The sequence below is a fragment of the Fusarium flagelliforme genome (assembly GCF_020744385.1).
Source record: "Fusarium flagelliforme strain FIESC 12 MPI-CAGE-AA-0113 chromosome Unknown B0J16scaffold_6, whole genome shotgun sequence".
Lineage (NCBI taxonomy): Eukaryota > Fungi > Ascomycota > Sordariomycetes > Hypocreales > Nectriaceae > Fusarium > Fusarium flagelliforme.
This window is the reverse complement of record NW_025763508.1, coordinates 1,174,110-1,195,009: the sequence shown is the minus strand read 5'-3', so window position 1 is coordinate 1,195,009 and position 20,900 is coordinate 1,174,110. Positions and strand designations below refer to the sequence as shown.

General features: G+C 49.1%; 8 protein-coding genes across 8 annotated transcripts; 4 read left to right on the top strand and 4 right to left on the bottom strand.

Annotated features, from left to right (window-relative positions):
* Window positions 1-441: 441 nt before the first annotated feature.
* On the top strand, window positions 442-2,383 carry B0J16DRAFT_170419 (restriction endonuclease type II-like protein). The gene is made up of 2 exons (XM_046122405.1): window positions 442-1,014; window positions 1,065-2,383. The coding sequence occupies exons 1-2, from the start codon at window positions 686-688 to the stop codon at window positions 1,891-1,893; spliced, it is 1,158 nt and encodes a 385-aa protein (XP_045979987.1). The 5' UTR covers window positions 442-685; the 3' UTR covers window positions 1,894-2,383.
* A 41-nt stretch (window positions 2,384-2,424) lies between these two features.
* Window positions 2,425-3,159, bottom strand: B0J16DRAFT_346843 (uncharacterized protein). The gene has a single exon (XM_046128499.1). It carries the CDS (start codon window positions 2,886-2,888, stop codon window positions 2,679-2,681), a length of 210 nt encoding a protein of 69 aa, XP_045979986.1. The 5' UTR covers window positions 2,889-3,159; the 3' UTR covers window positions 2,425-2,678.
* Window positions 3,160-3,274: 115 nt separating this feature from the next.
* On the bottom strand, window positions 3,275-5,391 carry B0J16DRAFT_346842 (beta-lactamase superfamily domain-containing protein). Its single transcript, XM_046128498.1, has 2 exons — window positions 4,536-5,391; window positions 3,275-4,476 (listed from the first exon to the last, which is right to left on the bottom strand). The coding sequence occupies exons 1-2, from the start codon at window positions 4,901-4,903 to the stop codon at window positions 3,489-3,491; spliced, it is 1,356 nt and encodes a 451-aa protein (XP_045979985.1). The 5' UTR covers window positions 4,904-5,391; the 3' UTR covers window positions 3,275-3,488.
* Window positions 5,392-6,458: 1,067 nt separating this feature from the next.
* Window positions 6,459-8,795, bottom strand: B0J16DRAFT_272948 (HEC/Ndc80p family-domain-containing protein; the record flags this gene model as incomplete). The annotated part of the gene is made up of 3 exons (XM_046123617.1): window positions 6,459-6,660; window positions 6,715-8,657; window positions 8,751-8,795. The coding sequence occupies 3 exons, from the start codon at window positions 8,793-8,795 to the stop codon at window positions 6,459-6,461; spliced, it is 2,190 nt and encodes a 729-aa protein (XP_045979984.1).
* A 338-nt stretch (window positions 8,796-9,133) lies between these two features.
* On the top strand, window positions 9,134-10,862 carry B0J16DRAFT_346838 (peroxisomal membrane anchor protein conserved region-domain-containing protein). Its single transcript, XM_046128497.1, has 4 exons — window positions 9,134-9,420; window positions 9,489-9,495; window positions 9,550-9,860; window positions 9,913-10,862. The coding sequence occupies exons 1-4, from the start codon at window positions 9,388-9,390 to the stop codon at window positions 10,642-10,644; spliced, it is 1,083 nt and encodes a 360-aa protein (XP_045979983.1). The 5' UTR covers window positions 9,134-9,387; the 3' UTR covers window positions 10,645-10,862.
* A 1,170-nt stretch (window positions 10,863-12,032) lies between these two features.
* On the top strand, window positions 12,033-13,520 carry B0J16DRAFT_272986 (alpha/beta hydrolase fold-domain-containing protein; the record flags this gene model as incomplete). Its single annotated transcript, XM_046123619.1, has 2 exons — window positions 12,033-12,736; window positions 12,800-13,520. The coding sequence occupies 2 exons, from the start codon at window positions 12,033-12,035 to the stop codon at window positions 13,518-13,520; spliced, it is 1,425 nt and encodes a 474-aa protein (XP_045979982.1).
* Window positions 13,521-13,596: 76 nt separating this feature from the next.
* B0J16DRAFT_346836 (uncharacterized protein) lies at window positions 13,597-15,714 on the top strand. Its single transcript, XM_046128496.1, has one exon. The coding sequence runs from the start codon at window positions 13,926-13,928 to the stop codon at window positions 15,549-15,551; it is 1,626 nt and encodes a 541-aa protein (XP_045979981.1). The 5' UTR covers window positions 13,597-13,925; the 3' UTR covers window positions 15,552-15,714.
* A 162-nt stretch (window positions 15,715-15,876) lies between these two features.
* B0J16DRAFT_170342 (hydroxymethylglutaryl-coenzyme A synthase C terminal-domain-containing protein) lies at window positions 15,877-17,701 on the bottom strand. The gene is made up of 2 exons (XM_046122404.1): window positions 17,440-17,701; window positions 15,877-17,298 (listed from the first exon to the last, which is right to left on the bottom strand). The coding sequence occupies exons 1-2, from the start codon at window positions 17,462-17,464 to the stop codon at window positions 16,091-16,093; spliced, it is 1,233 nt and encodes a 410-aa protein (XP_045979980.1). The 5' UTR covers window positions 17,465-17,701; the 3' UTR covers window positions 15,877-16,090.
* Between the last annotated feature and the right edge of the window lie 3,199 nt (window positions 17,702-20,900).

The following is a 20,900-nucleotide window of genomic DNA, read 5'->3' as shown; positions in this document are numbered from 1 at the left end:
GTCCGGACCTGAGGCCGTAGACGTCTAAAAAGTCTCTGAAGACATCGGCAGTAAGACCCGAGACTGATTTGAAATGTTGGTTTCCTTGAAGAAGATGGAAAAGGAGAAAGAGTCCCGTATTCTAGGGGCGTCAATTAAAAGGCCAAGGTCCATGGTGATAACAGTAACCGCCCCACGCCATTCGGTATGCGCTTACAGCACGGCCAGCTGCAGAGTTGCTCCAAAGGCCAAAACCAAGTTCGCCAGAAGAGCATTACTAGCTGCTCTCTGATATCTAATCAGATTCATCGTTCATCAGCAGATTGAACGTCCCCTGTAGCCGAGATCGAGTTGTTAGGGGTTCTCCGGCCCGCTCTTGGGAGATCCGTGATCATGACGTCGTTGCTCACTACCACTGTTGATAACAAGGGTGTTTCGTACAAGTTTACCAAGTTTGTGATGAATGGAGATAAGAGAAAGTATTTCGGCAGAAATTTCAAAGATTTCAAAACGAGTTGTAGAATACAAATCGTTGTCAGTTTAGAATTATAGATGTTGTCGCTGTAAGAGATGACCCACTCCAGCTCGAACCTCAACTCAATCCGTCGCGTGAATCTCGAAGCGTCATCAACCATCTCAGCGCAAAGCAAATGATCGCAAACCAAATCAATCGCTTCCACTAAGCAATTCACATAATAAAGGCACGATGGACGACGATTATGGCGCCGACGACGAGCTTCTAGCTGCCATGGCCGCCGCTGATCCAGCACCTGTCGCACGACCAACACCACCAAAGATCCAGCAGCCGACGCCGCAACGTCTCGACAAGGCGCCCCCTTCTGCCTCAAGCGCAGGAAAAGTCGTGCAGCCTATACCTCAGGCTCTACCTCAGAAGCAATCTGGTTCGACGATATTGGTGTCGCCGCGACAGAGAGGAAATCCTGTTCTTACGAGTATTCGGTCTATGCCGTGGGAGTACAGTGATATTCCGGCCGACTATGTTTTGGGGTTGGGCACATGCGCCCTGTTTCTGAGGTATGTTTCTGTGGGATATGAGGAGTAATATTGGTACTGACATGCTACAGTCTCAAGTATCATCGTCTTCATCCCGAGTACATCTACACACGAATCCGTAATCTTCAAGGCAAATACAACCTTCGCATCCTCTTAACAATGGTCGATATCCCCAACCACGAGGCATCCCTCAAAGAACTCTCCAAAACATCCCTAATAAACAACGTAACCCTCATCCTATGCTGGTCCGCCGCCGAAGCTGCGCGCTACATCGAACTCTACAAAAGTTACGAGAACGCCACCTTTGGCGCTATCAAAGGCCAGCAACCATCCAGCTACGGCGAGAAGCTGGTTGAATTCGTTACTGTGCCGAGAAGCTTGAATAAATCGGATGCTGTTGCTGTGGTTAGCAATTTTGGAAGTTTGAGAAATGCCATCAATGCAGATGCGGAACAGCTGGGTATGCTTAATGGATGGGGAGGTATCAAGGTTAAGAAGTGGGTCAATGCAGTTGATGAGCCATTCCGAGTAAAGAAGGCTGCAAAGAGAGGCGCAAAAGCTTCCGAAAGGACGGCGAGACTTGATCAAGCTCTGCCCCTTTCTCGAGTACCCCTAAGAGACATGCCGGCCGCGACAGCAGCAGTCGCATCATCCTCGCGACAACCTCCTGCAGAAGAAACGTCTTCTGAGAAACCAAGCAATGAAGCGCCGAAGCAATTCCAGTTTATGGATGATACTGATGATGAAGACGATGAAGAAGCGATGCTTGCTGCTGCTATTGAGGCGTCGAAGAAGACTGCTCAGACAGAAGAGTCCAGCCGAGTGAGCCAGACGGATAAGGATGAGCAGCTTAGTGGAGGTATTGCTGCTGCTCTGGCGAAATTGAGAGACAAAGACTAAAGTGCCCCCTTTACGAGGTTCTCCTTTTCACGAGTACCTGATGCGATCACTAAATTAGGTCGAGTCTCCCGATTCGCCGGGCAAGGGGACTTGGAGTCAAGCACAGAATGCTTACAATCCTCATCCGGCAACTTGGTACTAGGCTGGGGACATTTTGCATAAACTGTGAAAGTCCAATGATCAACTACACCAGCGTCCATGGCCGACTCAAGTCTGAGAAGTCCAGTATCCATAATACAGCTATATGGCATCCCTGGCATGGAGGCGACTAAGGGGCCAGAGGAGTTCGCAAATATAGAGCAGGTCATTTTACCCTCCTATTTTCGATAATGCTGGGTGTTGTAAAAAAGACCCTTGTGCATCTGGACCAGTTGAGAACATCGACGGCCTTATTATACGAGCTACAACAAACTATACGCTCAGGCACGGAGCAGATCACGAGCTGAAAATAGCTTGCTGCACTTTAATATAATGAATTAATATGATCAAGTACTGTGAAGATTGTTGGTCTTAATTAATATTTAATTGAATCTTCCTTTTATTTCTAAGTCTAACATATGGATTGGTTGCATTTTCGGTAATGGTAGGTTTAGGCCACTACAGCACATCTAGAATTTGAACAGTGGTTTGCAAAATTGTTTTGGAATTATAACATATTATTCTTTGTTTCATCCAGAGTTGAGAATATCTCCTCGTGATCATGGCCCGCCATTCCATTTCTCTCAATCACAGGTTGAGTCTTGAATACCTCGCCACATCATCTCTTTCATATCTCTTATAACCGCTTAAGAGCCTCCATCTCGCTTAGCATACTCCTCCTCCATAGCCTCCTCATAAAGTCGATCAGCCTCCAACTCCTCCTCGGTCTTAGGTCTCGTCACGCCAGCGCCAGTATTCGCACCAGCACCGGTAGCAACGCCGGTGGTGTTGTTTTGTTCTTGTGGGGCTTCAGAGGTTTTTGTGGTGGTTGACTCTGAGTAAGAAGGGAGACCCATTGTGTTTATTTGTGAAGATTGAAGTCGTGATTTGAAGTCGGAAATAATTAAGTATGTCTTTTTTTGCAGTAGTGTTGGGCTGGTGAGTTGTTACTATGACTGACATTGGACTTCTTATACATTTACTGTGGCGCTGTGGCGAGTGAGTACGTCACGTGTGGTTGAGGCTGTCGAGGAATCAGCAAGAGGACAATAGCCAGTCATGAATAAGAATTCAAGTTCTAGACTCCAGAGCTCCATCTTTGACCCGGTTGCAAGACAGGAGTTTTGCTTTGTTTGTCAAAGTTGCCGAATTCTAATTCTGATTGGACAGCATCTTAATGGGCTGCCGATCCAGGGTCCTGCTTCAAGCTTGTGACATCATGCTGTAAGCCAAGGCTTTCCGGTCATGGTTCAGTCAAGTCTTGAACAACCTTTGAATTGTAAAGAAATTTATACTTCTATCAATCTTTGTAACTGGACCGAAAGAAAATAATGTACAGCGGCCGTGATCTTTAACCAGAAACGCAAATATCATCATGTCCAACTCGAATTCAAAATGATAATAAGGGTATTTGCTTGAAACATGTCGCTTTTTACACTTGGGTGCTTTTCTTAGGCTTAGTTGAACTCTCGAGCCTCGCCAATATCGCACACATCAAACACACCGACCTCAGGGATACCTCTCTTACGCAAAGCCTCCTTCAGCACCTTTGGCGGATCTAACACCTCCTCCATTGTGAGCGCCCACGTGCCCCAATGGATGCCCATCGCCCTCTGGCATTTTGTGTCACGGAAGATCTCAACTGCATCATGTGGATCGGCGTGGACGGGTGAAAATGCTACTCGGGGATGATAGGCGCCGATTGGTATCAGACCCAAATCGAAAGGTCCACGGAACTCGCCAATTTGCTTGAATTGGGGACATCTTGGAAGGTGGTCGTACTCAGCGCTGTAATGATCTATTCCGGGAGCAAGGCTTGGAACAGATCGGTAACCAGTGTCACCACCAAACCAAACTGACTTTCCACCAGACTTGACGCCCCAAGAACACCAGAGAGTAGTGTCACGGTCGAATAAGCCTCGAGCGGAGCTATGCTGTGCTGGTAGAGCCGAGATGCGAGCGTTGATATCGCGTGTGTTGTCTCCGTCCTTGACTGTCACTGTGAGGTCGGCATCCTCCCACCAATCGAGTTCGGTAACATGGTTAATGCCTGACTTGCGGAACCACGTCTCCAAGCCCAATCCAACAAAGAATTGTGCATCAGGGTGGTATTTTTGGACTTCGAGGATAGAGGAATGTGAAAGGTGATCATAATGAGAGTGGCTGATAACAACAGCATCGACAATGGGAATGTCCTTGATGTCGCAAGGTTTGGGAGTGTATCGTTTCGGGCCCATGAAGCTAAATGGAGAGCATCGATCTTCAAATACAGGATCGAAAAGGACGCGCAGACCAGAAGGGTATTCGACATAGTAGCAGGCATGACCTAGCCATGTCGCACGGATCTTGTCGGTAGTATCGCGCTCGGTGTTCCACTGGGGCTTGACTACCGGCACATTGGGAGGTGTCAAGTTGGGTTTCTTAAGGTCGCCGGTGAAGGAGGGCCTATGTCTGTCAGTTCCTGGGGCACGAAGTACTCTGTTCACAGCAAAGTCATTACATACCACCAAATTTTCCGGACCATAGTCCCAAAATTGGGACTACTTGCGCATGAAGGATATGGGTTCTTGAAGCCCACGACAGACCCACGCTTGAGGAGGTGATGAGGGTTAGAAACGGCTTCATCTGGAAGAGCAGATCGGCCTGGGATTTTTGAAACAGCAGTGGTGGCAGCCATAGAGCCACGAGGCGCGTTCTGAGAAGCCAGTTCTGTGGGCTTCAGGTGTGATGAAGCTGCGCTTGCTGTGGGAGCCATGATGGAAGAAGATGCCGAGGGAGCGGACGAATATGCGCGTGCAGCAGCAGGTCCGATATTTGACGTTGATCCAAAATGATAACTCAGTCGACGGATCGTCGGACAAGTACGCGGCATGTGGGAATGTTATATCCCAGACCGGAGACTTCGGGGTCTTGCAGAGTTGCACCAGGTAGGGGTGGGCAGAGATTAAGGCGGACAGGGAGGGAGAAGATTGATCATCTAGACGAGGAACGGGCTTCAGGAGAAAAGAGAGGAGAATAGAAAGAGAAAAAGAATGAGTTGAGAGGTGGAGGAAGTTAAGACAAGTTAGTGAGTCTAGTAAAATGGAGAGAAGGTCAGTGAGTTGTTCGATTGACCTATTGTGGTGAAGCTATGACAATTGCAGTCTAGGCAGGTGCCTTCCTTGGGATGGATCAACAATGGATAGAAGGATCATGGAAGCCACAAAGAATCAATAGTGCCGAGATTAACGCAAGGGGCCTGGAAGGTAATGATCTTGAGTACAGTACAGTATTTTACTGGAGGAGTTTTATGTTGAGGAATTATGTAGGATTACACAAGCAATACGAAATAGAACCCAAAATAAAAATCCATGACATCGATACCTGGAGTTATGTAGTGTCGTACAGCATACCTCCTAGTCCAGATAGAAGCTAACATAGTTCGACAACTCGGGTAAAATGCTCTACCGCTACTAAAGGATTTTAGTTCAGGTAGTATGTTTGACCTAGGTAACTTAGCGCAATTGAGTTTTGGTAGCTGCCTTACGCTTTGTCAGTTCACAAATAGAATACATCACTATCACATGGTTGTGCATATGTCCTTCATAACTCCAGACCTCGCTACGCCTTGCCCCATAGTAAAGACCCTTCCTCGCCCTGCGGAGTTAACAAAGCTCTTCCGCGCGCAGATTACAATCTTCCCGACCCCCGAGACGAACGGGTTCTCAAGAAAATCATTCCGGGGAATAAGCAATCAGAACGTAACAGACACGTGGTAATCCTAGTCAAGGTCTCCAACACCACGTTGTTGATGGAATTAGCTGCTATTAATTTACCGAAATCACGGCCATAGCTCCCACTAGCCAAGTCTTGGTTGACGACGTCGTCAGATCACTTCACTTAGATGAGCCGCAGTCTGGAGTTGAGTGTCATCAAACCACAAGCAGCCTTACTTGACACCCCTGACAAGGTGCTTACCACCCCTGCCATAGCCATGTGGTGTCCTTGCATCCCTTCATCTTGATCAGTCCCGGACACCCGGTCAGCTTACGACATTGCCTAGTCAGGTATTCCATATGCCGATTCAATCAAATAATATATGCATATGCTTTTGTAACTATAACTTCTTAATCAAAGCCAGCTCTCTAACAGCTTGTGGTATCCTTTCTCGAAACACCAAAAACAACCAGGTATCAAACGTTACTAACTCATCCGTCGATGCTCAACCAAAACTCGCTCTCGTTAGAGGCGCACGCTCATAATTTATCCACAAGAAGGAAAAGAAGCGTAACATATAGACACGGACCAGCCAGGCGCAATCATTTCCAACTCATCATCCCCTTCGCACAGTCCATCATCTCAGCCGAACGCCGAAAAACAAACAAGGCCGCCCGAACATTAATCGTTATCATAAGCGTCTTGAAAGATTGCTTCATACGTAGCCATCGTTACATATCGATCTGTCGAGTATCTTCGGCCATCTCGTCGCTGCCGAGCTCCTTTTCAAGTTCTTCTGTCACGAAACCTTCATAGTCGTCAAGGCTCTTCTGGACATGGATCTTGAACTTGATGACATCGTTGAGCATTCGGTCAATCTCCGTATGAAGCTCCTCTCGAAGAGCGTTGGCCTGAAGCACAAGCTGCTCATATCTGATGAACTGGTTAGTGGCTGTCATCTAAGGTACAAGTTAGGTTGTCACTTACTCAATTGTTGTGTTGATTTCGCGCTGTTCCAGAATCTGAACGTTCTCGGACAAACCGGCACGCATGCGGGACAACTCCTTCTCCATCTTCTCGATGTGAGCATCAGAGGCCAGCTTTTGCGCTGTTGTCACCTCCTTTGTCTTTTCGTACTCTTCTTCAGCTGCACGAACACGATGGTTGAGAGCCTCAACCTCGCTACGTCTATCCTCGATAGCCTCCTTGATGCCATCTAGCAGGTCATGGTCCTTCATCATCTCCTCCATCGCTGTAGCTCGTCGATCTGAGATCTCTTTGCGAAGCGACAAGAAGCTGTTGCGGATTTGACCTCGAAGGTCCAGATTGAGAATGTGGCCCGCTTGGTAACCTGTGGTGGAATCAACTAAAAGACGATCTGCTGATGATGGGCCCGAGGAGCCTTTCATAATGGATGAAGTGAAGTCGGAGCTATCAGCAACCATGACTTGAAGTTCGAACTCCCTGCCCTTGGCATTGGCGGCTGTTGAGGGGATCAGTGCGATCTGATACGCCATTGTGTTGTATCGATCAACCATCTGCTCCAACTCATCCAGTTTCCGGCTCGCCTCTGATTCTCGTTCTGACACTTTCTTCTTCACTTCCTCTAATCGCCCGCCTGCGGACTCAATGCCCTTCTGCAATCGCTCCCGCTCCGCAGTCATGCGGTCAATATCCTGCATGCTGATTCCTTGAGCATCGACCGCCTTTTGCAGGCTACGTCTCTCCTCGTCGGCTTCGTGAAGTTCTTCCAGGAGTTTATCGAGCTCTTCTTGTAGCACTTGAGACCGGCTCTCGTACTTTTCGGAACGTTGCATTGCCAGCGCATTGTACTCCTCGAACTTGATCTTGTCCTCTTCCATAATCTTGAAGTGGTGATCGAGAACTGCGGGGTCCGGCGTTGACTTTTCCAGATCCTCAATTTCCTTAAGAAGTCGGGCGTTCTCGGCCTCAAGCGTTTCAAGTTCATCCGTGTACTTTGAGTTTGATCGCTGGAAAGCGGCTGCCATGGATTGAACATGAGGCGCCAAAACACGTTCAGCTTCTTCATCCCCCATATCTTCATCCATGGCTAGCCAGTCTCGGTAACCGTTGCTGAGAAAGTCAAAAATAATGCGGTCTCCACTAACGTCAATGCCGGCCTCCATACAGGCTTCGTCGTACTGGCAGTTCACGTAACCATCGAGCATCTGTGCGAGCTGCATCATCCAGTGAAGTAGACCCAGGAATGTATACCAATTCTGTCCTCCAACAGCAGCGATTTGACTCTTTGTGATGCTCCTCTCGAATGGGTATCGCATCTGCTTCAGTAGAGGAGGGACCTCCTGATCAATATTCTTTTGGAACTTGTGGCTGGGATCGATACGATGATAAAGCCACTGGAACATATAATTAAAGTCTTTTTGCGTCGGCGATTTTAGAACGTTTTGTGAAAGAACGTGCTTCATCTCCATCTCAAAGTTGTTTTGGACCATGTATTCCATAATCTCCTGTCCGATTCGGGCCTGGAAAGATCGATCTTTTAGAGGTCGCGGATCGCGGGGTACGCCAGCAGGCGCAGGTGTCGTCTGGAAGAAGCTCTGGTGGTGACTAGCCGCAGGCACAGTAGATTGACGGGGTCGGTATACGCTGCTTCGTCGATCGCCATCAGTAGAAGCTCGCTTGGCGGCGGCGGGTCCTGGAGTGAAGGTCGATTTCGGTGCGAACGAGGAGCGCTTCACGGAAGAAAGACCAATGTCTTGAAGATTTGTTCCAGACGATGACCGTTGAAACATAGGCTGGCTTGGGCGCGGCATGGCAAGGGAATGCCTAGATCCCGAGATGGAGCGCACATGGCTGCCTGGGTAGTTACCACCAATATTCGAGCTGGATCGCTTCATAGTCGAGCCGGGCTGAGGAATGGCGGTGTTTGCACTAATACCTCCAAGGGTCTATGTCGGGGGTTAGAAAATTATCCAGTTTGAAGTGTAAATAACGTTCTACCAGTGGCGCATAACCTGGTAGAAAGTGTCGGGATGTCGCACCTCTCTGGGTCTACGGACGCTCCAAAGGCCCGTATCTTGGGACATATTCTGACGAAAGGAACTCTATGCGACTGCGATGGTGCGAATGCGCAGTTTAAATGATTATCGTGAGTCACGGTATGCGCGGGCGGATTATCGTTGTTGGTGTTGATGCAAGGTGGGATGTGAAAATGGGTAAGGCGTCTAATTGAGATACGGGAGATTGGGCGTTACAAAACTGTTGCTTGGGAGGAAAGTAAACAAACCATGTACTTCTTCTAATTGGCTCAAGGTTTCTAACGTGGTCGCAGGTGGAGTCGCGCTGAACTGGCAAAGTGGGTCTACAATCGATAACGCACGTGATCGCATTAGAGTCTCATGCAATTGACGGCAGGAGAGACGGGAACCGTTTTGTATGGTCGGCAGGTACGTACTTCGGCAGCTCAGCGCAAGCCTCGGTCCAGATCGGTCACGCTCCCGACTTTACTCCACGCCTCCACGTTCTTGAACTCCACGGTCCGGCCTCCGCAGACAAGCACATGCATTTAACGTTTCCATCATCATCGGCCAAGTTTATTTAGGAGTTCCTTCTTACAACTTCTCCATTGCGACTTAACTGATGAGGTGAGAGCCGTCTGACGGCTTAAAATCATCAATCATGTCTATCCGCGAGGATCTAGTCACCTCTGCAGTGAGTATCCCTTCTTCCCAGCCACGCAACCGGCTCGTTGGAAACCGTCAATGCTAACTCCTGAATAGATTCAATGTCAGTAACATTGTCGCGATAGTATCCCCGAATGCGCCGACTAACCCATCACAGTTCTACAAGACCCAAGCGTCGCGTCATCCTCGGTCGAAAGTCGCATATCGTTCCTTCGAAGCAAGAACTTGACGCAAGAAGAAATCGACGCCGCGCTGTCGCGAACAGGTGGCAGCGCACCTTCAGCAGCTCCTGTTGCGCCTTATCCCAGCGCTCCAGCCGGCCCTCCTCCCAACCAGCAATACTATCCCCCTTATCCACAGCATGCCTGGCAACCACCACCTCCTCCTCCGCGCCGGGACTGGAGGGATTGGTTTATTATGGCTACTGTAGTCGGAGGAGTGTCGTATGGTCTTTATGAGCTCGGAAAGGTATGAATTAGAACGCGCGACTGCATCACGACACTGGCTAACATGTGATCAGCGCTACGTATACCCCATGGTTGCACCTCCGACACCGGAGAAGCTGGAACAGGATAAGAAATCGATTGAGGATCAATTCGATCGAGCTTTTACACTAGTTGAGCAGCTGGCAAAGGATACAGAGAGCTTGAAGAATGCCGAAAAGGAGCGAACTGAGAAGCTCGACGTGGCGATCGCAGACCTCGAGACAGTTATGACCGACCTCAAGGCTGCCAACCGACGACGCGAGGACGATGCGACCCGAATCAGGGATGAGGTCCAGTCCCTCAAGGATGCGATTCCCAAGGCTCTCGAGAACCAGAAGTCCCTGACTGATGGTCGTCTGCGCGAGATCAACACTGAGCTTACGAGCCTCAAGACATTGGTTTCTCAGCGCATGACCACCCCCAGCACCACAACTGCCTCCTCAACCATGAACTACATGCGAAACGCAGGTGGTAGCGCGACTACTCCTGCTGCGGCTGCTTCCACTCCCGCTGCCTCTACCCCTGCTGCGAAGACCAACGGAGAGAAGGCCACGGTTGAGTCTGCCACTACTACCCCTGCTGCAGAGATCCCTAAGCCAACATTCCCCTCTGCTCCTCAGCTTAACCGCTCATCTTCTCCTCTTGCCAACATGTCAGGCAAGAAGGCTATTCCCGCCTGGCAGATGGCCATGGCCAACCAGAATGATACGTCCTCGACTCAGGTCAAGGCCGATGAGACCAAGGCCGGAGCGAGCTCAAGCTCTTGAAAAAGTTCTGAAGCTTAGTTCACTTAATTGTACAGTACTTTACGCATCTATAGTTTTGGGTTAATACGGGGTTACTTGATCGGGCATTTTTGTGTTGCGAGAAGGTATTATAGCGTTACATCATATTACACATTTGTCAATTTGGAACATAAATACTGTATCATCCGTACTATCGTGAACAAACATTTGGGGTATGTAAGACATATAGTAAGTATCCGTACTGCAATCCCGTGATGATCCACACATGTGTTTTCTGCAGCATAATATGTACCAGACTCAAAGGTTGAATTAAAGGCTTGCGCTAAGGGGTTGTTTTCCTTTTTGCCCGCTTTGTCTATTCGGTTTCTCGCTTGCGCTTGCGTCGCGCTTACATGCATTCCCCTGCTAAGTCTGGATGCAACATCAATAGAGGTTTCCGCAAGAATTACCATTTTGGGATGGAGTCTAGAAAACATCACCACTAACAGACTGCATGCCAGCGCATTGACCGCTGCAATCTTTTGTTTTCTGGGGTTCTTTGAGGAAGCTGGAATGTCTATACTAATAACTCGATATTGGGCTCCAAATATTCGTCCTGTCTAATTACCGAGGATCCCCATTTGAGTATCTGTAGCGCTAGCAGAGCAGAAACTGCCATTCTCGACGTCACTGTAAGGATGGACAACCTAAAACTTCCCGGACGTTACGTTAGTTTTGGTTTAGGTTGGGTGCAGATGGCCCCATATTCTATGCCGAGGCTTGTTCGAAATAGCCTGTCGACTCCTCCTCCTCCTACAGCTGCAGGACTGTAGATTCAGTAATTGGCTCTTCTTTTCTGCGTAACTTGTGGCTTTTACTTGCGTCTTTGTTGTCTTTGCATACATATCTCGTTGTCAATATTGAATATTCTGCTGTTCAGAAGGAACCGAGGCTTCCTCTGGGTAACCACACCACACACTTACAAAAGTGGCAAAGCAAGAGTGTCATGGATATCCTAGAAAGCACCCATACCCAACATGAAATTTGACCGCGATTTCAAATCTTAAAACGAGAACTTGCGATTGGCCTTGGCGTGGGGAAAGGTATCGCATTCAAGTGTCCGGGGGTTACCGACTCTTTGTTGACTTATAACTCGGTACTGTACGACAACTCTTCCACTATTCTCTTTATTCTACTACCCATTCTATTGCCAACACACCTTCCCGATTCGCTTCTTTACGAGGATCTAGTTGTGTTCTCTGTATATATGGAGTTGATGCAGTGCTTTGCAAGTGTCAAAACTTTTCACTGATGCTCTAACTCAGAGACCGCCTAAATCACTTACATCATTACTCGTTCACGCTGGAACTACAACTATAATTACAACTACAACTCCTTCTACTCTCTCATAACTTTACATAACCACCAAGATGAATCTCGAAACAGTACGGACAATCGTCCCGTTACTCCCCCTTATTGTTCGCCAGTCCTTCTTACACGTCCTTCACCTCTCCGACTCATCAAAATACCTCGACCTCCGAAGTGCCCTCATAATCGCCTGTCTCCGCGTTATACTCACACCAAAAACTCCTCGTAGTATATCCGCCATCCAAGCACTTACTCTTCGCGACCCGGGAATCAAGGGTCACATCTGGGTCAGCAAATATGCCAGTCCACCACCTCCCGAGACAGCAATTCGCGATGCCCTCATCGCTACCCTGGAACACACCGGAGGCTCCACCTGCCGAATTCCCGTTCCCGAGTTTGCCAACGTCGAGGCTGAATGGACCGGCTATCGGAGCGGTGTGGGCCGTAACGCTCCGTTGCCTGACGTGTCGGAACGGGAGCGGTATCACGGCATGATGCAAGACTGCAAGAGTCCAACAACTGTGCTGTACTTGCACGGCGGCGCTTACTATCTCTGTGACCCTGCTACACATCGTCCTACGACCAAGAAGCTTGCGCAGTTGACGGGTGGTCGGTGCTACTCTGTGCGCTATCGTCTTGCACCACAGCATCCATTCCCTTCGGCGTTGCTGGATGCTTTTGTGTCTTATTTCACTTTGTTGTATCCACCTCCAGATGCTTACCACGACCCTGTGCAACCGGAGCATATAGTTATTGCTGGTGACAGGTATGTCTTGAGTCTAATATCCACTTGGCTTCTTGTATCACAAGTACTGACTGAAACTTATAGCGCCGGCGGCAATCTTTCATTAGCACTACTTCAACTCATCCTTGAACTCCGAAAGCACGAAACTCCAATCTTTTGGCACGGCGAACTACGCCAAGTTCCTTTGCCAGCTGGCCTAGCACTCAACTCTCCTTGGCTTGACGTTACACAAAGCTCTCCTACGTGGGAAATGTCAACGCCCACAAAATTCGACTATCTTCCTAAGCCCGAGACCATGGATCAGCTCACGATACCTCCTTGTGGGGCGTGGCCAGCCAATCCACCAAGACGCAACTTGTACATTGCCGATGACATTGCGGCGCACCCTATGGCCTCGCTCGTCATGGCACAGAGCTGGAAAGGGGCACCACCTATCTACCTCTGTACAGGCTGGGAGATTCTTGCCTACGAGGATAAGTACCTTGCACGCAAGCTTGAAGCTGATGGAGTGAAGGTGGTATTTGAAGAGTATGAAGGCATGCCTCACTGCTTTGCAATGATGCTACGCAATGCGCCTTCCACCCCACGATGTTATAAAGGGTGGGCATCTTTTATAAGTGCAGTGGTTGAGAATTCTGATAACATCAAGTCAAGTGCTGTCATGATCAAGTCTAAATCAGGCAAGGAGGTACCATTGAAGTTCGATGAGTTGAGCGATGCTTCAGAAGAGGAGTTTAGACAAAGGGTTTTACACAAGACAGGATTGGAAGATTCAGAAGGAGAAATTCCGATGGCCAAGCTGTAGGTATCTAGGTATTGGTATGTACAAATGGGCGGCGTATAAGGGGATGATTATACCATAAGGTTATGAATGAGGCGTTTTGGAATTACTTTGTTATGTATATAGTCTTTCTCAATCAACATATCACGATCGTATGATATTGAAAATCCTGTTAATTCAGGGTAGCGTTTGTCTTACACGAGCCCTGCTCAGCAACTGAAACTCAATCAACCGGCACATTCGGAAGGTACCAAAGCCAAGACTTACACAATCAAACCCAACATCTTCCACAACCCCTCAATGATTTATCAACTCTCATAAACATCAATTGTTTCATATAAACAACCATTCATCCGTCTTCGGCTCCGCCTCCACCGATCCCCGAAAACCGGCCCGCAACGGGGGGACCCACCAAACTTTTAATCCGCAATGTCGCTGATCTCTCATGATCAACCTCAAGACGCCGTCTCCAAAAACGACGTCGTCAAGGACAAAGACCCAAACATGGAGCGCCACAAAAAGGCCGTCACCTCCATCGCCTCGGCCGTTCGCGGCTTCTTCGAGCGCAAAGAGCCCTACCGCATCTTCCACGGCAGCACCAACAGCACACGGCCCCAAAACACAGGCAAGCCCGTCGTCGATATCAGCGCCCTTCGCAATGTCCTCCAGGTCAACAAGGCGACTCGCACAGCTCTCGTGGAGCCTAATGTCCCCATGGACAAGCTTGTTGAGAGTACGCTGAAGCACGGTCTTGTGCCGCCTGTTGTTATGGAATTTCCTGGTATCACGGCCGGAGGAGGTTTTGCGGGTACGGCGGGCGAGAGTTCCTCGTTCAAGCATGGATTCTTTAACGATACGGTCAATTGGGCGGAGATGATCCTTGGAAACGGAGAGGTTGTCAAGGCGTCGCGGGAAGAGAACGCTGATCTGTTCCGTGGTGCTGCTGGAGCTGTTGGATCTTTGGGCATGACGACGCTTCTTGAGCTTCAGCTACAGGAAGCTAAGAAGTTCGTCAAGACTACATACCACCGAACCAGCAGCGTCGCCGAAGCTGTTGCCCGTATCCGCGCCGAAACCGAGAACCCTTCCAATGACTACGTCGACGGCATCCTCTTCTCCAAGGACCATGGTGTCGTCGTTACTGGTACCCTGACTGATGATAAGCCCGCCGATATCAAGCCCCAGACCTTCAGTGGTGCTTGGGATCCCTGGTACTACCTCCACGTTCAAGACCGCACTCGTAATGCTCCCTCTGCCGGCTCTACTGTCACCGCTGAATCTGCCTCGTCTTCTCCTGTTGATTATATCCCTCTCGCCGAGTACTTCTTCCGCTATGACCGGGGTGGTTTCTGGGTTGGAGCTGCTGCATTCACCTATTTCAAGGGCGTTCCGTTCACTAAGTTCTTCCGCTGGTTCCTCGATGATTTCCTGCACACACGCATGCTATACCGCGCTCTCCATGGCAGCGGTGAATCTGCCCGTTTTATTGTCCAGGATCTGGGTCTCCCCTACAAGACTGCCGAGACCTTCGTTGACTACACTGCTGAGAACTTCAACATCTGGCCCCTCTGGCTTTGCCCCTTGAAGCAGACTCCTCCTCCGACCTTTCATCCTCACACTGGCGAGACAATCACTGCTGCTGACGGTACTGTAAGCACTCCTCCATCTCTGAACATCGGTCTTTGGGGCTGGGGTCCCGCCGACCCAGAAGAGTTTGTTGCCAAGAACCGAGCTCTCGAGGACAAGCTCGTCGAGCTTGGTGGTCTGAAGTGGCTCTATGCGCACACCTACTACAATCAAGAGGAGTTCTGGAAGCTGTATGGACGAGAATGGTATGATGATCTACGAAAGAAGTACCACGCTGAAACGCTGCCTACTGTTCACGACAAGGTCAAGGTCGATGTTGAGGCACGAAAGGAAGAACGCCAGAAGTGGAAGCGCTCTCTCAAGAGCAAGCCCCCACTGGGTGGTCTTTACGGCATCTGGAAGGGCATCCAGAGCAAGGACTATATGCTCCACCGACATGCGGAGTGGAAGTACAAGGAGGAAAAATAGATGGATACCCAGTTTGTGTATGAATAAGAAATAGAGCTTTGTAAGATCATTAGGAGACAAGTCCTAGAGGATGAGGACATGCTTGAATATCGGCAAAAGATAGCTAGATGTTTAAACAATAGATCCGAATTAGAGATGTCACGGTATACTCAGTTGTTTGGGAATAACTTTCTTTCTATATTCCAAAAAGAATTGCTAATTTCTTCTTCTAAGCACCAATCGACCTTGTCTATGGGCCTTAAGGTTCCTGATATCTTCCAGGAGAGACCACATCCCGTTAAATACACAAGCTTACAATGACCATCATTGTTGGCTCAATTAGGGGATCTCGGTTCGGTCTCCACCGCGCGAGATGCGCTTCTATCGTCATCCGCTGTAATCCTCTTCCAATTCGTCTAGTTTTCTCCCGTTGTAGTCATCATGTTCATGATATGCTTTTGGCCTGTTCGTGTCTGTCGACAAGTCTAGAAGCAAAAAAGGTCTCGCACCTAAATAGTTGGGCGAGAAGTAGAAGTGTTTTGGCTCTTGATTGAAGTTCTTTACTCCTTGATAGCGTACTCGCGCTTGAACATATCGTCAACCTTGGTCAAGTAGTAAGTACCAGGGATGATGGTAGAGGCGTCACCCTTGGGGGTGTAGTCCTTCTGGAGATGGGCCTGCTTTCGGAGGTCGCACATCTGGTCGTAGGTCTCAGGGGGGACGGCACGGCGGGACTCAAGACGAGAGGGGATGTCCAAAACGCTGGAGATCTTCTCGACGCTACCGTTGATGCGGAAAGAAAGGAAACTGGCGGCAAGACCGGAGCCGTAGGAGAAGACACCAATTCGCTTGCCCTCAAGATCCTTGTTGTCAACAACGCTGATCAAACTGGCCAGACCACCCCAGACACTGCCACAGTACATGTTACCAACGTTGGTGGCGACGTGGATGGCAGGGTTGACACGCTCCTGGAAGCGCTTCTTGGTGAGAGTCATGAAGGTCTTCTCGACAACCTTGTCGGTCAGGGACTTCTCGTAGTCCATGTCACGGAGCTCAGGAGCGACCTCAGCAAAGGCGGGAGCGTCAGCGTTGGAAAGGTAGTCATGGTAAAGGAGACGAGCGTAAGACTTCTGGACAAGCTTGCAAGTAGGAGAGTGGAAAGTAAGGTAGTCGAAGCGGTCGAGGCTGGTCTTGGTAGAATCGTCACCGTTGGTGACGCCGTTGGTGCCATTGGCCTGCTTAGCCTCACGCTTGCAGTAAGCGCGGTAGGCGGCATCAAGAGCCTTGGTGTAGCAGTTGACGGAGTAGTGACCGTCAACGTAGGGGTACTCGCTGGTAAGGTCGGGCTTGTAGAAATCGTAGGCGTGCTGCATGTAGGTACCACGCAGACCAGGCTCGGCGACGATAGGGGCGTTGGGGCCGATCAGCATAGCGACGGCACCGGCACCACCAGTGGGGCGGGCATTGCCCTTGGCGTAAAGAGCGATATCACCGGCAACGACGATAGCATCGCGACCGTCCCAAGCGGAAGACTCAACCCAGTTGATGGCGTTGAAAACAGCGTTGGTACCACCGTAGCAGGCGTTGATGGTGTCGACACCCTCGATGTTGGTGTTGTCGCCAAAGAGTTGCATAAGAACACTCTTGACCGACTTGGACTTGTCGAGGAGAGTCTCGGTACCAACCTCGAGGAAACCAATCGAGTTGGGGTCGATGTTGTAGTTCTTGAGGAGCTTCGAGGTAGCGGTAAGAGCGAAAGAGTAGATATCTAGGGGGAAACACCAGTTAGCGGTGATCCAATGCCATCATGACCATGGGATTTTCGCAGGACGCGGTGAAGGTAGTATTGGCGCATCCGCGCTAAAAAGATCGTCTTTTCAGGGGACGGTGAGGGACAGGACAAACTTACCCTCGCGATCGTCACAGAAGCTCATCTTGGTCTGGCCAAGACCAATGGTGTACTTTCCGGCGCTAACGCCATCGAACTTCTCAAGCTCAACCTGATCAACATACTAAAAGCAAGTAAAATTGTGGTTAGCCAGGGTCGTCATTCAAAAAGAGGCGTTTCGAGCCGTCTGGATAGAGGGGCACAATCTTGGGAATGGAGGGGCACACGACCAGGAACCCGAACACGAGAGGAATAACGCAGGGACTTTTTTTTTTTTGTCCCAGCCAAAAAGTATGGGTGAGGGGCAATATTCAACGACAACAATTCCTCAGCAGCACGACATGAGGAAGCAGGCATTGAGGATGCTGAACACGCAACACAGCATAGGGGGGGAAAGATCTTGGATCTTTGCTTACCTGGCTGGGGAAGTAAAGCTCAATGGCCTTAATGCCAATGTTCTGAGGACGGGCAGACATGATGATAGACTTGGGGGGGAGGTATCGGTTGGTGGGGGAGGAAGAAGAAGAGGACAAAGAGAAGAGATGGGAAGAGAAGTTGAGAAAGAAGAAGAGGATGTGGAGATAACTTATAATAAGTTGAGTAGAAGAGACGACAAGGGAAGGGGGTACCCGGAACGAATGCGCGAGATTGCGGGTTCTCAAAGTGTGAGGTGTCGTGTCGTGTCGTTGCTTTGAGAGGTAAAGTAAGGTAGGTACACACTTAAAGAGAGATTGGATCTTGAGGTCTAGTTTAGGTACAGGACAGGCTTCAGAATTGGGGATGGATCAATTCTACAGTGGTAGGGGTGTGACTGCAAGGCCTGGCTCGGCGGGGTGAAACGAGTGACTGGACCTGCTGTTGTTGGGCGACTTAGTTAGGTTCACAGGTATCAAGTTTTTCACCGCCCTTTGCCTTTTTCCACTGCACTGTTGACTTGTCGTGTAATTGGATTGGTCGTAGACTCAAAGTTGCTGTGTTGTTAAGGTCATGGGTAGACTTGGATCATGGTCATGATGGGATGAAAGAAAGAAAGGGTATCGTATCTCTACTGCGCATTGATATTGAGGTGAGAAGCTTGGACCGTCCGACAACTATTGTTCTTCTTGTGCTCTGTATTGTTCTCTCATATAATGGATTCCTAGATAGAAACCTCTCATCATGGCGAGTTTCACCGAGCCATGCCGTAATGACTCGAGATCATGTTTAAGCGCCTATCCATCATGACCTCACCTCAGCTCACCTTTCTTTTCTTCTTCCGTCTTATTACTCCTCCCGCTTCCCGCTCCTCGTTTCTGCAGCCTCCTTGTCTCTACTGCCACTTCCAGGGGCAATAAAATATACGTACTGGGCTGCAACTAAGTTATCTCTTCCCCGTCCAATTTAGGATTGTTGTGGTGGGAGTGGATTAAAAGCCGCTAATTGGTGGGACTTAGACGGGTATAAGTCACAGTAGGTGAGTGTCCCGGTGAGTGCTGCAACTGTACCTACTGTTACTGTTGGAAACACGAACACGACAAAGCGGCTTATTTACTATCGACTAGTTGACCTCCATGAACATGGGCAATTTGTTGGCTTCCTTGATATTGGGGTCATATAAACTAATCAAGACAAGGGAAGCCTTATAGTAGATCCCATGTAAGTGGTAATTCATGTGCTCATCCAATAGCTTTCAAAGCAATTGTTGAGACTGGCTTGCTTATTCGCTTGTTCTTGCCTTGTCATGTTTCATGAACCAAACAGATCTACACCACGGGAGTACAAGTAAGGTACAGTACCTTCTTAACAGTTTTGATGTATATGTGGCCACAAGAAAGCAAACCTTTTTTATCTGACACTCCGGTTCGCAGATGAACAAAAGTCAAGTGCTTGCCACAACATAAAAGAACTCCACAGAAAAAAAGGAAGGCAAAGAGAATGGAAGTTTTGGTTTTCTGCAGTAGTCAGGCCCAGAACCCAGAAGCCGTGCTTTTCCAGGGACTACCCGCTAAAACAGACAGGGACCGTTACCTCACCAGCGCTAACCCTTTTGAGAATATTCCATCCATCTTCAGTCAACGGCTTTCATCTTCTTCAACTTGGTACCTTGCATGGGCGCTCTTTAACCACAGCCCGTGATACTCTGTACCGATGTGACGCTGTGCAAGCCATACTTCTCCTGAGATCTAACATTCTGAATGCATGTATTTCTACCGGACTATTTACTAAATTGTCGAGCTAAAGCATGATTCTATATCGCTCAAGTCCCACTCCATGCATACTTGGAATTATTCCTTTCGGGTTCTTTCTGCCGTTTCAGCTGACAGTTCCTCGGAGGGTAAAGACGTAACGAATGCCAACATCTAAACCCTCCGAAATCGCATATCTCGAGTTCGGCGTTTTCGTCATAGCCCCGATCAGACAGAGAGGTCTTACATGGCATGCAGACCTACCCTGAGGTTAGGCGTTGAGGCCAGCCTGGATGCTGTATAGGTAGTATAGGTACTGATGGTTGTTTCTTTCTATGGCTGATTACACAGTATCTACTTGTCAATTGCATTCACACTTGCGATGTTCCATGGCATGAGTCTTCCTAAAACTCTTACCAACTCCCAGCCGTCTAGAACACCATGAGGAATCACCAATATGCCCCATTTCCACTCCATTCTCCCGGTTTGTTCCTTACCTCATGTACGACACTTTCTCTTACTCCCTGGCTTGTGACGATGTCAACTTTTTATCAATCGCTCAGCCCCAAAACCGCCGCATTCCGTTCCTCGGCGTGGGTCTTTCTAACTCAGATCAACCTAGTCAGCTCCAACTCTCCCGAAACTTATACGCTTTGGTGTCTTAGTCCGCGCCGATTCCACCTAAGATAATCAACGTGCAGCTCTTCATGCATCTCAGAATCTGTTAATTATCGCTCAGGGTACTTGATGGAGTCTTGATCAATACGTACCTGCGGATACGGGCCGTAACACTACCGTATTCCTAGGTTAGTACCTATACATCAAGGCAGAGGATCTCAACCCGGTTACGATATCATGTCTGGGAGTTAGAATATTTGGTAAATGGCGTCTTACTGCATTTCATCCATCGTCTTCGCTTCCACGCTCTTATTCGGGTAGATCCTATCCGAATATAGTCTCTTCAGGATGTAAGCCACATCGCGGCATCTCATCTCATCCCTTGCCTTGCCTTGCCTTGCATAGCCCGCGGATGCTTTAACCCATGCGGCGTCAGGCTCGCTGCGAATACGTCATGTCACAGACCAGCCTTGCGATTCTGTGCGAATACTCTACAGTCTCAATCGTGGAGTTTGCTTTTCCTTCTCTTTCCCCGTATTCTGCTTGGCCCATGCGATCTAACCGATGGAGATCCCACACCCCTGGCATGAAACCGACATTGTCATCGATCTCATCTCTTTGCCGGAGCTAGCAATGCCTGTCATCTCTCGTGTTCGCTCACCTGATTTTCTTATCAGTACGGTAGATACTTGGACTGCG

Excerpts from the sequence above, each read along its gene's own strand:
- B0J16DRAFT_170342 (XM_046122404.1), bottom strand. The coding sequence starts at position 17,464 with ATGAGCTTCTGTGACGATCGCGAGG. Across the intron at positions 17,299-17,439 it reads CTTCTGTGACGATCGCGAGG|ATATCTACTCTTTCGCTCTT; the intron begins GTAAGTTTGTCC and ends GTTTCCCCCTAG.
- B0J16DRAFT_346842 (XM_046128498.1), bottom strand. The coding sequence starts at position 4,903 with ATGCCGCGTACTTGTCCGACGATCCGTCGACTGAGTTATCATTTTGGA. Across the intron at positions 4,477-4,535 it reads ATGGTCCGGAAAATTTGGTG|GCCCTCCTTCACCGGCGACC; the intron begins GTATGTAATGAC and ends TGACAGACATAG.
- B0J16DRAFT_346843 (XM_046128499.1), bottom strand. The coding sequence starts at position 2,888 with ATGGGTCTCCCTTCTTACTCAGAGTCAACCACCACAAAAACCTCTGAA.
- B0J16DRAFT_346838 (XM_046128497.1), top strand. The coding sequence starts at position 9,388 with ATGTCTATCCGCGAGGATCTAGTCACCTCTGCA. Across the intron at positions 9,861-9,912 it reads GTCTTTATGAGCTCGGAAAG|CGCTACGTATACCCCATGGT; the intron begins GTATGAATTAGA and ends ACATGTGATCAG.
- B0J16DRAFT_170419 (XM_046122405.1), top strand. The coding sequence starts at position 686 with ATGGACGACGATTATGGCGCCGACGACGAGCTTCTAGCTGCCATGGCC. Across the intron at positions 1,015-1,064 it reads ACATGCGCCCTGTTTCTGAG|TCTCAAGTATCATCGTCTTC; the intron begins GTATGTTTCTGT and ends GACATGCTACAG.
- B0J16DRAFT_346836 (XM_046128496.1), top strand. The coding sequence starts at position 13,926 with ATGTCGCTGATCTCTCATGATCAACCTCAAGACGCCGTCTCCAAAAAC.